This window comes from Gracilinanus agilis, chromosome 1, assembly GCF_016433145.1.
Source record: "Gracilinanus agilis isolate LMUSP501 chromosome 1, AgileGrace, whole genome shotgun sequence".
Classification (NCBI taxonomy): domain Eukaryota; kingdom Metazoa; phylum Chordata; class Mammalia; order Didelphimorphia; family Didelphidae; genus Gracilinanus; species Gracilinanus agilis.
This window is the reverse complement of record NC_058130.1, coordinates 720,463,692-720,478,652: the sequence shown is the minus strand read 5'-3', so window position 1 is coordinate 720,478,652 and position 14,961 is coordinate 720,463,692. Positions and strand designations below refer to the sequence as shown.

The following is a 14,961-nucleotide window of genomic DNA, read 5'->3' as shown; positions in this document are numbered from 1 at the left end:
GAGAGAGAGAGAGAGAGAGAGAGAGAGAGAGAGAGAGAGAGAGAGAGAGAAAGGCAGGAAGAGGAGACATACAGACAGACAGACAAAGAGAAAGAGGAGACAGACAGGCAGAGAGACAGAAAGAGACAGAGACAGAGATAGTGTGAGTATACGAGAGTTTGTTAGAGAGAAAAAGAGAGACAGAGTCAGAGACAGAGTCAGAAAGACAAAGAGAAAGTGGGGAGAGAGACAGGCAGAAAGACAGAGAGGGAAAAAGAGACAAACAAGCAGAAAGACAGAGAGGGAGAAAAAGACAGACAGACAGACAGAGAGAAAGAAGAGAGAGAAAAAGAGGAGAGAGAGACAGAGAGTCAGAGACAGAGACAGAAAGACAGAGAAAGAGGAGCAAGAAAGAGGGTGATGGAGACAGAGACAGAGAGAAAGAGGACAGAGACAGAGAGAGACAGAGACAGAGAGAGACAGAGAGAGACAGAGAGACAGAGAGACAGAGAGAAGCATAGCTCCAGAAAAAAGAAGGTGGTGGAAGTATTACTGTGTTCTGCACTGGCCAGTCATTTTGGAGAACCACAGTTGATGAAACAAGGAAATACACATTTATTAAGCATCTACTTTTTTTTTAACCCTTAGACAGAAGGGAAAGGGCTAGGCAAACAAGGTTAAGTGACTTGCCCAGCGTCACATACCTAGGAAGTATCTGAGGCTGGATTCGAACCCAAGTCCTTACAATTCTAGGCCTGGCTCTCCAACCACTGAGTCATCTAGTTACCTCTAAGCATCTACTTTGTGGCAGGCTCTGTACTTATAAATATTATCCCATTTGATTCTCACAACCACCTTGGGAAATAAGTGAGATCGTTATCCCCATTTTATAGTTGAAGATGCTGAGGCAGAAGTTAAGTGACTTGCCCAAGATCACAAAGATAAGAAGTGTCTGAAGCCAGATACTGGGAGTTTTTGAGTTAGAGGTTATATAACCAATCCTTGGGAATGCCGTCATCAAAATTCTTTTCAGGGTGTAGGTGGGATGAGATTCTGCTGAGATCCCTTCCAACTCGGAGAATCAGTGATTATGATTCTAAGCCATGACTAAAATTGAAGAATCACAGAGTTTAATGCTTGAAATCCTCTTATAACCATGGAGGCCGACCCTTCTCATTCTACAAATGAGAACCCTGAAGCCCAAAGAGGAAAAGTGACTTGCTCAAGGCTAAGCATAAATTGCAAGGCTGAATCTGGGCCCGTGTGGACCGACTCCAAACCCAGTGCTCTTGCCTCTGGAGCACAATTCCTCCAACAAGTAGGCTATGAACAGAGATCTAAGGGATATTTGAGAGGCTGGACAACAGAGGAGCTACCCCCTTTGGTGGGGACGGCTCCCTGCAAAAGGTCGGGAAGGCAGCTTACCAGTAGTATTTCTTGGGTACTGGGGTGCCAAGGGCTTTACAGCAGAACATCACATGGTGTCCAGCCTCCCGGGTCCGGGATTCTGGCTGCTTCACCAGATAGGGCTTCTCTGGGGAGGAAAGAAGGGGTTAGCAGTCAGAAGGCAGAGGCAGAGACTGGGGTGACCTCCCCTAAAGCACTCCGCCCAATGCTGGAGGAGTATTGGGAACACAATTCATTCTTAACTGGTCCTGGTTTTGAATGGACCTCTCCAGCAAGCAAGTATGGCTTTATCCAAGAGGGAATTCCTAGTCCCAGACAGAGCCAAGCCCCTGACCCTGGTCCTGTGTCACCCCAGGCATCTCATCCCTTTCCCCATGCTGGAGATCAGATTGACCCTCCTGCTTTCCCACACACAGTACGTACGTGACCCTGGGCTCCCAGGAGGACCTTCACTGCCCCTACTTACCCAGGGTCCGGAGAATGACGGTGACAGAGGCCACAGTGGAATTGCTGGCCACGGCCTGGCCAACACCTGGTGCGAAGCCCTCTAGCTGGACGCTGACGTTGGTGTGACCATCAGAGCAGATGCCTGCAACTCGGAAACTTCCCCGGGCATCTGTGGTAGCCAGGAAGGGCTTAGGGCGGCCCTTGAGGGTCACACGGGCCCCAGGCAGAGGCCGACCGGTAGGGGTGACCACAGTACCCACAAGGACATGATCCTGGCAGACACAGCCACTGCAATCCTTGCCGGCTCCACCATGGCCACAGTTGGACCGGCAACCTGGAAGGAAGGAAGGCTCCAGCCTGAGGAATGACTGACTCATCTCCCAACTCCAGGGTCCGTGCCTTGGGGTTGATGGGGGTATGAAGAATAGTAGGACAAGGGAACAATGGGAGTACAGCCTCAGAGGAGGGAATTCTCCCTTTGCCAGGGTCCCAGGGAAACAAGCAAGGAGAGGGGAGAGACAAGGTATGCCCCAGCCTCAAATTATAGGGAAGAGCCACCCTGGATATGGAAAGCTCCTATGGTTGCGTTAAGAAAAGAATGAGGACGCTTTTAGTTGCCCCCTCCCCGCCAGGGCTGTAACCACTACCAGAGTGATGGGTCTGAAAGGCAGGTCCTAAGGAGGATTCAAAGGACATAAATAACCACAGGCTGAGTAGGATAAGCTTTCTCCTTTGGGAAAGGGGCTTTCAGAACTTGGATGCCTACAAAATACCTTCCACCAGCCTCAGCCTGGTGGATGGAGCCAGAGAGAGAGAGGCTCAGTGAAGGGAAAATGGGGAACTCAATGAAAGGATTGGGGGCTTAAGGAAGAAAGAAGAGGCTCAGTAAGGGGGAAGGATTCCTCAGGGCCAGGGATAGGGAGGCATATCCAAATGCACCCAGCTGCCTTGGAGTCAGAGAGAAGAAGGGGCCAATCCAGCTTCATTGACTCAGAACCTCCTCTCTTCCTTCACTACCTCGTCTCTACCACCACCACCCCCTCCCAAATCCTGGCACTTCTTCATATAAATGGGAAATTTCCAGTGGAAACTATTCATGCATCAGTCCAGCCTCAAGATCCCTAAACCCAGGGGCCCAGAGCTGGAAGCACCTCCAAACCCAGGCAGAAAAGAGAACGTGAATAGGGATTAGCGAGACAGGGAGAATTTGGATACTTTGCATTTTCCTGACCAACAGAGGAGGGAAGAGGCATAAAAAAAGACCAGTTAGTTGCTCCAAGACTCCTCTTCTACTAATGAATCCCTAGAGTGAAGGGTTCCCTACAACCTGCATTGATAGGACCCTTCTACCTTCCTTACCACTACCCTCTTTGGCAGTGCCAAGGTACAACTTTTTTCTTCTTTTTACTTTTTAAAATCTTTACCTTCTGTCTTAGAATCAGTATTGTCTATTGGTTCCAAGGCAGAAGAGCGGTAAGGGCTAGGCAATGGGGGTCAAGTGACTTGTCCAGGATCACACTAGGAAGTGTCTGAGGCCAAACTTGAACCCATGGCCTCCTGTCTCTAGGCCTGGCCCTTAATCCATTGGGCCACCCAGCTGCCCCCTACAACCCTTCTTCTGTTACTCCCTCCCCCCAATATCTGGACCCAGAGCATCTTTTATACACCACTTCCCTCCCATCCCCTTCCACAGTACCTGGGCATGGTGCCCTCACACATTTCTGAGCCTCCACAGAACGTCCTACACAAGCATTCTTCTTGGCTCCTGGGCAGCGCCGGCGACGGAGACGTCGGCCTGGCCCGCAGCTCCCGGAGCATGGCCCCCATGCCCCCCACTCACTCCACGAAGCACCTGGAAAGGAAGGAAAGATCCCAAGGTCATCAGCGACCAGGGCTTGGAGAGGAGTACAAAGGAAAATGCCTATCATTTCAGCCTGGACTGTTGGCAGAGGCAGAGGGGATCTGGGCCATGTACAACCCAAAACCATTTCCCTTGGTTTCTGGAACATGCATAGCACAAAACAGTGTTCTATGAGCTACGTTGCCTTCCTGATGAGACAGGCTGCCCTCACTAGGGCTAAGAAGACAGGGCTGAGAGCCTCGAACACCTACCTTTAAGGTTCAGCTCTGATACCTCCTTTTACCTAGGCGACCCTGGACAGGTCACTGGGCTTCTCTGAAACTATTTTCTTCATCAGAAAAATGGGGGCATGAATATTTGTATGACCTACCCCTACAGGGCTGAAAGCACCATAGACACATTAGCATGTGTCTATTTAATTTATATATGATAATAATCTATGAAAATTATTCTTATTACATAGTTATATAAATTAAAATTATTGTGTATTATATACCATATAAACTAGTATTATAGAAATAAATATATAAAGTATATGATTATTATGGTCTATAGTCTGTAAATTACTATTATATCAGTAATTATATGTTGTAGAAATATTCCATATTCTATTGTATTTATTATATTTATGTATTATAAATGTATTATATGTTTTGTATTATAAATTTTGTATTATGTATTGTAAAATTACTATTATATAATTATATGTCATATTATATAAACTATTATAGAAATAAGTATATAAATTATAAGTATTGTATATATTATATTAACTAGTATTATATAAATAGGTATATAAATTATATGATTCTTGTGGTCTAAATTCTATAAATACTATATGCTATATAAACTATTATATAAATAAGTATATAAATTATATGATTCTTATGGCCTAAATTCTATATTATATGCTATATAAACTATTATATAAATAAGCATAAATTAGATGATTCTTATGGCCTAAATTCTATAAATATTGTATGCTATATAAATTATTATATAAGTATATAAATTATATTATTCTTATGGTCTAAATTCTATAAATATTATATGCTATATAAATTATTATATAAGTATATAAATTATGTGATTCTTATGGTCTATATTCTATAAATATATCAGCAATTATATAAATTGCATAATTATTCTAGATTCTATTATATATATTTATGTATTATTATATATTGTTTTGTGTGTAACACATTTTTGTATTGTCTATTATAAAATTATTATTATAGAATTATGTTATATTTTGCATTGTATTGTATATTATATGTGATTGCATTATTATATTATATAGTAACATAGCATATTGTATATTATATACTATAGAAACTAGTATTATTACAGTCCTGTGTGGGAGGGGATTAGACAGTAGGCTCTCCAAGGCAATGCTAGACTCTCTACCAATATGGATAGGCCTCGAGCCCAGGACCAGTCTGAGCGCAGAGATGCCCAATGCCAGTGGGTCAGCCTCTGCATCATGGATTGCTCAGACCACAGCCACTGCTAAGGTGCACCACTAGAGGTTACCACCAATATTATCGCTGCTTCCTGAAATGTTTATTGGCAAAAAAATAATAATGACAAATGCTTGTATAGGACTTTAAGGCTTCCCAGCTACTTTTCTCATAACACCACCAATGAGGTAGTCATCTACAGATGAGAAAACTAAGTCTTGGTTAAAGAAAAATTACGAACTATATATCTAAGGCAAATGTTACAAGTTTGAGTTCTCTTGCAGGAAAGAGCCTAAAGAGGAGTTTTTGAGTCTGTTAGATGCCCATTCCCTCCCTGGGCCCCACAGGTTGGGGAGGCACTCACCTGAGCAAGGAGAAGCAGGGCAAGGTCTCTGCTCTTCAGATGGACCCACACACGGAGGGAGCTGAAGGAGCCAGAGGGGCTGAGGGCCAAGACACCGGCGCTGGCGGGTCTGGCTCCCAAGACTCCGGACTCCACAGGTCGACTGGCTGCAGGGACTCCAGGAGGACCAGGCAGACCAGGTCACGGGATCTGGTGCAACCCAGGGTGTGAGGAAAGGCAGGGAGGGCTGTAATTCCCCTCTTCCTAGAGCTCAAAGCCTCATATGTACCCTCCTTCAAGGTGTGGGACTGAGTTCTAGGAAACCTTTTACCCAACTTGCTGGCCACTCTCTCCCCAAAACTGAGGACACGAGAGAAGGAGAAGAGGTGGCAGTGAGAGAGGAAGAGAGGCAGAAACAGACAAATAGAGACAGAGATATAGAGTGATGGGAAGGGTGGGAGGAGAGAAAGAGAAAGTGAGAATGCAAGACAGAGTCACCCAGGAAGAGGCAAAAAGAAACAGATTATGGCAGATCCAAGTGAAAGAAGAAAGAGCCAGAGAAATTGGAAAAGAAAAAACACAGAGTCAAAAGGATAGAGAAATTCTTGGTTGGGCTGTTGAGCAAGGGATAAATAGATGCCCCGCTATACAGAGCCATAACCAGGGTGAGATCAGGGCTTTGCCCAAGGGCATCCAAAGGGCTCAGGCTCTTTCTACAGCATGGAGAAAACTGAGCTTAGCACCTAGTAAGCAAGAATAACTCATTAAAACAGGGAGCTAGCTCTCCGATGGTATGCTCCCTTCGCCAGGGGCTCCCCAGCCCAGCCCCACACCCCAAGAAGTGACTTCCAGCATTCTTTGTCCCATGTGCTAATATTGTTGTTCCAAGTCCTGCCATCTTGTCACAGGGGTCCTCAGGAGATTTCTTTGCCCCATTCTTCTCCCTCCCCATCCCCAGGGGGATGTCAGGACACTCACCCAACGGGCACTTGAATCGGACGTGGTAGTTGGAACAACTCTTGCCTTCGGGCTGCTCCCTGTTGAGGCACCAGAAGCCCCTCTCCAGACTGTAGTGCACCCGTTCACCCACATCAGAAGGCAATTCCCACTCGGTGGTCCGGGCCTCCAGGGCCAAGGGATGGGCACACAGTCGCTCACCATAGTAGAATCGAATAGCCTCCAGGCTCTCAAAGTCCCCATCCCCCCCAGGGTGGTCTACGTTGAACCAGGATGTCCACTCTGCAAGACCATCTGTGGGGCAGGGAGTGGCAAGGACTGGGACCCAGAGGGACTGAGAGAGCACTGGGGACCCTGCCTGGGAGGTTGGCCAAGGATGGCCAAGCCAGGGTGTCGATCCCCACCCCCAACTCTAGTCTTCCTCCATTGTCCCCTTTCCTGGTAAGAAATAGAGCACTGGGCCTGCAGCTGGAGTTGGGGGTCCCAACTTTGCTCCCTTACTAACTGTGTGACTCTAGACAAGCCAAGTGTCATCTATAAAAACGAGCATATTTGGATCACGCAGAAATGTGTGGTTATTATTATTATTATTATTATTATTATTCAAGAAAAATCACAATTTCAAGGCATGCGTTCTACACCTCTTGGAAGGAGCAGACATCAGAGATGATGAATCCATTGGTCAATCTAAGAGGCTGGGGTCCCCGGGCAACAGGAGAAGTCTGGGGCTGCTACCCTCAATGGCGTAATAATGACAACTAGCATTTTAAATCACTTTAAAGTTTTCAAAGCACTTTACACTTGAGGTAGTTACTATTAAGAGGAGGAAACTGAGGCTGATGGGGGGAGGGGGGTAAGTGATTGGCTCAAAGTCACATGGCTAATAAGTATCTGAGGTAGGCTTTGAACTCAGGTCTTCCTAAGTCCAGGTCCAGTGCTCTATCCGCCGTGCCACCTCACTGCCTAGCTCCCAGGTTGTGTTCATCCACCTGGATATTTATGGAGTGTCCCAAACTGGAGAGCTACGGATTAGAATCTCAGTTCACGGAGTCTTGCTGCCTCACAGGGCTGGGGTGTGAACTGAGGAGAGGCAGCCCTTGTTCTTGAGAAGGTTCTAGGGGCACTGCCAGCCCGAGCTCACCCAGAGGAAGGTATGGTTGGCCCAGGTATCCCAGAGGGTGCAGGGGAGAGTTGGAACTTTGACCGCTTCCTCCTAGCGCTACTCCCTCTCCCTCCACCCCAGACCCAGGGAAGTTCTAACTGTGAAGAGGGTTGGAGTGGAAGGGAAGGGGCTCACCTTCCAAGTTGTCTTCTGGGGAAGGGGCATGCCTGGCCATCTTCCTCTGAGACGTACCCAGGGCAAGATCAGGTCCTCGGGCATTCTTCCTGGTCAGAGCCTCTGTAAGGAGGGAACGTGGCTATTTACTGGCTTAGGTGTCATTTTCCCCACCAGGCTGCCAAGAAGCAGTGTTCACTCAACATTACAGGTAAACAAGAGAAAAAAGCCAGGAGTCAGAGAGAAAAGAGGATAGAAGGAAGAAAGGCCAAATCCTGTATTTTTCTGGAATCCTTCTCCAGCTCCTCATAACTCTAATCCCTCCCCTCTGTTCATTGTCCCTTCTTCATCCTGTAAATAGCTTGCTTTGTCTATTTTCTTTGCATGCGGTATTCCCCCATTAGATCGTGAGTCCCTCAAAGGCAGGAACTGACCTTAGTCCTGGCACATAGTAGGTGCTTAATAAATGTTTCTTGATTGATTGGCTGATTGTGCCATGATGGGGATGAAACGGGGAACTTTGACAGGGAAGGAAGTTAAAGGAAAGGTTTCTCTGGTCTCTGGGCTCCCTCAGATCTTCTAATACTTTGAGGGAATGGGGGATTCCGAGAGGGAGAAGGAGTCAGTCCCTCAGTCAGAGGGAAGGAAGGAGGGAATTTCTGTTGCATGAATAACCTCCTCCAGACAGTACTAAGTCCAAAGCTTAATAACCTAAGAAGATGGTGGAGAAGGAACCTGGGTCCCAAGGTATGGGCGAGGCAGAAGGAAGCACAATTGTCTTAGGCAAGAAAAGACAAGATGGGGGAGGACAGTGAGCCCCTCCACCTCTCACAAAGTTCCCATAAACTTTACTACTAGTAGCAATCAATAATCCAGCACATTCCTGAGGGACTTATGAGAAAGAACGCCATCCACGTGAGAGAGAAAGAACTGTGGGAGGAGAAACGCAAAAGAAAAACATGACATTCTTTTGTTTATAGGGATATATGATTTGAGGCTTTGGCTTTAAAAGATTGCTCTATGGTAAAAACGAATAATGGAGAAATAGGCATCAAATGATAACATCTGTACGACCCAGTGGAATTGCTTGTCGGCTCTGGGATGGGGGAGGGAAGAGAGGAGGAAAAGAAAAGGAATCGTGGAAACATGGAAAAATGTTTTTAAAAATAAAATAAAAATTTTAAATTTAAAAAAAAACAAACAATAAAGTTCCCATGAGCCTCCTAACTGGTCTCCCTAAAGGGGAGTGTACTCCAAGGCTCTGTCCTGGGTCTTCTTCTCTTCTCCTTCTGTATTATTTCACTTGGTGACCTCGATTCCCAAGGGTTCAACTATCATCTCCATGCTGATGATTCTCAGATCTACTTGTCCAGCCCTAACATATCTGCTGACCTTCCAGTCTCACATCCCCAGCTGACTATTAAACATCTCAAACCGGGTGTCCTTTAGACATCTTAAACTCAGCGATAATAGTTAAGATTTATATAGCACTTACCATGTTCGAGGCATTGTGCTAAGCACTTCATAATTAGTGTTTCCTTTGACCCTCACAACTCTGGGAGGAAGCTGCTATTATTATCCCCATTTTTCAGATAAGAAAACTGAGGCAGAGGTTATACACGTTGCCCAAAGTCACAGAGCTAGCATCTGAGGCTGGATTTGAACCTTCTTCCTAATCGGGCAGGATGGCGCCTCCTAGCCAACATGTCCAAAAAAACCTCATTCTCTTTCCCTCATCCTCATCTCTCTTCCTAATTAGCCTATTACTGTAGAGGTTGCCATGATCCTCCCAGCCTCGAAACCTAGATGTCATCTTCAACTCTTCACTCTAATCCCACTCTATCCAATTAGTGGTCAAGTCCTGTCATTTCCATCCCCACAACAACTCTCCTGTGTTGCCCCCTTCTCCCCACTGACACTGCAGGGCGACTACCTTCGTCAACTTGCGCCTGAATTATTGCAAGAGCTCCCTGGCTCATCTCTCCCTACTCCAGTCCATCCACTACTTAGCTCTAGGAATCATCTTCCTAAAGCACGGCTCTAAATGAATAGAATGCTGGTGCTAAAATCAAGAAGAACTGAGTTCATATCCTGCCTCTGATACTTTACTAGCTGTGTGACCCTGGGCAAGTCATCTGTTAAACAGGGATAATAAATAGTACCTACTTCTCATGATCAGACAGAAGAGTGGTAAGGGCTAAGCAATGAGGGTTACTGTAGTTTGCCCAAGCTCATACAGCTAAGAAGTATCTGAGGCCAGATTTGAACCCAGGACTATCTGTCTCTAAGCCTTGCCCTCTATCCACTGAACCACCTAGCTGCCCCTGCAACCCTTTTTCTGTCACCGCCCCTCCCCAGGATCTGGACACAGATCATCGTCTATACACCACTTCCTTCCCCTTTCCCCCCTCCCCAACTCCCTGGGCATTTCTGAGCCTGGCTCTCTATCTACTGAACCACCTCGCTGTCCCCAGATGACCTCTTCTCAGGAATCTCACAGAGGGGCTTCCAGTTCAAGTGCCAGCTAGGGGAGATGGTGGTTGGGTTCCCTTCCGCTTCTGAGATTCTCTGAGTCTGAAGCTCTGGGAATGCCTGAGCCCTCTGAGCTCTTGGAGCTCTTCTTTCATGGCCCTTACTCTCTGCCACCCCACAATCTCCCAGGCAGGAGAGCCCATGCCAGCAGCTACTAGACTGTGAACCCCCAGAGGGCAGGCATGCGAGTCTTGTCCATCACTAGCTCCCTTCCATCCAATGGGAACATGGAGAAAAATACACAGACAGGCTGCTTAGCGACCAGGGGTTGAATTGAGTTCCTCTTGAAAGCTTGACTTTGCTTCCACCTCCCCAGGCAGGCTGCCTAGAGACAGCTCTCTTCCAGGGAGGACACCAGGCGGGGGCTGGAGGGAGAGGGCACCAGGGTTGCTTTGGCCTGGCTGGCAGAGCTGAGCCCAGCAGGGCCAGTGAGTCATCCCCTGTCAATAAACACTCTGTCTCCATTCCTGGAAACCTTGAAGGATTGGGTCTGGGGCTTGGGATTTTCCGGGGGTTCTGACAGGGCAGAGACCAGAGCTGGGAGGGTCCCACTCCTGGGGAGTGACAATCAGACTAGTCCATTAACCCCTTGTGGCCCAGGCCACACCACTATCCCAAGGTAGGAATTGGGCACAAGGGTTTGGGAGAGATGGGAAAGATGGAAACAGGGAGACAGCAACAGTAACAACAGCAATGATGATGATAGCCAGAATTTATATAGTGTCTCAAGGCTTGCAAAGCAACTGGCAAATGTTATCTCATTTGGTCCTCACAATACTCTTGGGACGTGGAAGCTTTTATACATTTTACAGATGGGAAAACTGAGAAAGGCAGGGATAAGTGACTTGCCCAAAGTCACACAACTAGTAAGTGCGTAGCAGGATTTGAACTCAGCTATTCCTAAATGGAAGTCCAACACTAACCACTAAACCTAGAAACTTATCTTCTATCTGCCTGGAAACAATGTGAACATGGCACTGGATCCTTTAGTCCCCTCAAGGAGTCCCACTAGTCCTTATCTTGACTCCATGACCAGGACTATAGTAGGGCCAGTTCTTTTGTTATAAATACAAAAGGGAATCCACCCTCATTTCAACCCTAAGCCAGCTCTGGTTCTGCCCTGTATCCTGGTCCCCAACCCAGGCTCCTCCAGCCTAGCCTCACCTCAGCACTAAGAACTGTAGGAGGAATCAGAGAGAGAAAAAGGGATGAGGAAAGATGCAGGAAGAATGCCACTGAGTTGCATTTTACAGCTGAAGAAACTGATTCAGGACGAGGTTAAGTGACTTGCCCAGGACAATAGCTAGTAAAGCGTGTGACACATCATTTGAACTTGGCTCTCCTAGATTCAAGTCCTGCATTCTAGCTACTGTACCACCTATCTGGCCCCTCTCTGGGACTCAGTTTCTCCATCTGTGAAATGAGGACAAGACATATAGCAACCTACTTCACAAGAATGCTGCGAGAAATCAGCGTGGTCTCAGTTACTCCAGTAATTCCCTGTGTGACTTTTGGCATATCCCTTCCCCCTCTCGCCCGTCTTAAAAATGAAAGGAACTTAAAAATGAGCCTTTAACACTCTGACTCTGATGCATCCATCAGTGAAACACAATCAAGAGGAGGGTCAAGGAGGGACAGAAGAGGAAACGAGCTTCCCTGGACCAGGAGTCTCCTGGAGCTGAAATTTGGGCTGTGGGGACAGAGCTCAGGGCATCAGAGCCTGCCAGTGATAGTAAGGGACAAGAGGGGTCTGTGAGACACAGAGAACTCCAAAGACTGGGATTGGTGTCAGCAGAGAATCTGTGTATGAAACATCCTTGACCTCTACTCTGTCCTGCCCCGAATTGCCTCTCACATCCTACGCCCAGACGCAGTGAGACCAGTCTCAGTGTCATACATGCCTATGTATCCCGGAGGCATCCTCCAGTGAGAGTCCCCACCTCTGTCTTGCTCCCTTCCCCTCCATCCCTCCCCTGGTCCTATCTCCCCTCCCTCACCCCCACCCCCGGCTCTCTTATCCCATCCTGCCTTATATCATTAACTGTACATGTCTCAAAACAGCTCCTAGACTAGTAGCATCCTGCTGGCAGGAGCCTGGGTCTTACTCATTTCCATATCTTCCACAGCACCCCAGGACATCAAAGGGGGGGGGGAGTCATTTTGTCCAGAGGTTCCTGGCATCCTGTCAATCCTCTTCTGCTTAGAATCTCAGAGCTGGTAGAAAGTCTCTACTGAAACCTCCCATTCAGAGCAAGAACCTTCATGATGGTATCCCTGCCAGGAAACCATCCAGCCTCTGTTTAAGCCCTTCAGTGATGGGGAAATGAAGTAGAGGGAATTCCCTTGCAGAAAAAGAATAAGGACAGCTATGTTGCTCAGTGGATAGAGTCAGGAGGGCCTGGGTTCAAATCTAACTTCAGACTCGTCCCAGTCATGTGACCCTGGGCAAGTCATTTAACCTGAATGTCTAGCCCTTGCTACTCTTCCGTCTTAGAGTTGATACTAAGAAAATGAGAGAGAGACAGAGAGAGACAGAGAGAGGGGGGGCAGCTGGGTAGGTCAGTGAATTGAGAACCAGGCCTAGAAACAGGAGGTCCTAGGTTCAAATCTGGCCTCGGACACTTCCCAGCTGTGTGACCCTGGGCAAGTCACTTGACCCCCATTACCTACCCTTACCACTCTTCTGCCTTGGAGACAATACACAGTATTGACTCCAAGGTGGAAGGTAAGGTTTTGAGAGAGAGAGAGAGAGAGAGAGAGAGAGAGAGAGAGAGAGAGAGAGAATAAGAAAAGGGATATAAATGAAATGTATAGCTCCTTCTTCCAAGTGACAGCCCATTACACAGAAGAAAAAGATCACAAGTGCCAGTCTTCCCTTCTCCAGGACAAACACCCGCTGTGCTGTCCTTTCAGCAGATCCTCCCATGAAAAGGTACTCCAAGTCTTCTGAGTGTTCTAGTCAAACTCCTCTGAATACAACTGTCAATGTGTGTCTTAAAATGTTGAACTCAGAACTAAACACCATATTCCATATAGGGTGTGACCAGCACAAAGAACAACAGTGCCTCGCTCCTTCCTCATTCTGGCCACTGGACATTTTTACAGCCTAATCTTGTAATAACTGTTTTTTTGTTTTTGTTTTTGCCTAACATGTCACAGTCTTGTCTCAAAGCGAGTTTGTAGCCAATTAAGAGCACTCGGGCTTTTTTTCTTTTAACCTTCACCTTCTGTCTTAGTACCAGGTAGAAGAGCATCAAGGCTAGGCAATAGGGGTTAAGTGACTCCACCAGGGTCACATAGTTAGGATGTCTCTAAGGATACATTTGAACCCAGGTCCTCCTGACTCCAGGCTAGGCTTTTTCATATGAATTGTTCATCAGTTGACAAAGGTGTCAGCTATGCCTTCCTTCGAGTGACTTGATAGAAATGTTGAATGGGGTCAGGCTTAGGCTAGAGCCCTGTGACCCTCACTAGACACCAGACTCAGCCCCCTTCCTGCCTTCCATTACACACACACACACACACACACACACACACACACACACACACACACACACACACAGTTCATCTCCTTGGTCCCAAGGTAAGAGGTAAGGGGCGGGGGAGGAAGGAGGCAGAGATCGAGCGTTCTGGCCTTCCATTTCCCCGGCTGTCAAAGGGGAGGGTCGGAGGGTAGCTCTGGATGTCCTGACCCTAGGGAGGCCCGGAGAGCTGGGCACCTGGGAGCGGGAAGCAGCCGCAGGGATTTTAGAAGGAGCTCGGGAGAAGCAATGGGAGAGGTACATGGAAAACCGTAAGGGGGGGGCGAGGGCAATGGTTCGGGCCAAACGACGCACGAGGCAGACGGTCAGAGCCAGCGGGATTCCGGCACGTTTCCCCGTTTACCCCAGTCCCAACGCTGTCCCGGGGCCCCGGCCTCTGGCGCAGAGGCTGCACTCAGCAAGCGTCCTCCTGGCAGGACCAGGGCCAGGGGGCACGAGGGGCACAGCTCTCTCACCTGGGGCTCCCGCCAGCTGGGCGGCGGCGAGGCACAGACTCAGGAGCGGCAGGAAAGCCGCCATGGCCCGGACCGGGCTGTCCGTCGGGGGTAGCTGGGCGCGCTTCCAGGCGGTACCCGAGCCGCGCTGTTCCTGTCCTTGGTCCTCTCCTCTCCACACAGTGCTCCGCTGCGCGCCGCGGGACCCTGGGAACCTCTGGCTGCGCCCGGGCAGCCGCGCGCTTTTCCCTGCTCCCCCTCTCGCAAGCCCCGCCCCAAGCTGCCCCCCTCCCCCACTTAGGGTGGCTCAGAGATGTGAGTGTTTTTTTTTCCCTTTTTTCAAACAAAGTTGCTCGTTTCTGAAGCTTCACGGCTCGAACACCTTCTAGTCCGCACCCCGGGATTTGGCAGGATGGGAATCCCGGGAGGCTCAAGTGCTCATGACCTTGGCTTCCTGCCTGGCCCTGCCCAAGCCCAGGGGGCCCCTGCCCACTCCCCACCTCTGGCTGGCTGTGTGGCCTCAAGCCCCTGGCCTAGCCTCTCTGGGCGGGAGCGAGATGAGCGCGCCCCACCTCCGCCACCGCCTCTCCGAAGCGAGGCGGGGGCTCCCAGTGTCCGCTGGTAGGTTGGGATGAGAAGGAGGTGCTACCGGAGGCTAAGGAAAATTGCAGCTGTTCTTCCACGTCCCACACCCACGTCTGCCCTGGATTGGTGGCTCTCCTG

General features: G+C 48.4%; 1 protein-coding gene across 1 annotated transcript in view; it reads right to left on the bottom strand.

The window, feature by feature from the left end:
* The window catches only part of CILP2 (cartilage intermediate layer protein 2), a 20,586-nt gene extending 6,263 nt beyond the window's left edge, over window positions 1–14,323 (bottom strand). The window contains exons 1-6 of the mRNA XM_044685313.1: window positions 14,260–14,323; window positions 7,752–7,853; window positions 6,476–6,748; window positions 3,525–3,685; window positions 1,853–2,129; window positions 1,405–1,513 (exon numbers count right to left, since the gene is read on the bottom strand). Of these exons, the coding sequence (XP_044541248.1) occupies window positions 1,405–1,513; window positions 1,853–2,129; window positions 3,525–3,685; window positions 6,476–6,748; window positions 7,752–7,853; window positions 14,260–14,323 (986 nt within the window). The remainder of the gene's footprint in view (window positions 1–1,404; window positions 1,514–1,852; window positions 2,130–3,524; window positions 3,686–6,475; window positions 6,749–7,751; window positions 7,854–14,259) is intronic.
* Window positions 14,324–14,961: the final 638 nt, after the last annotated feature.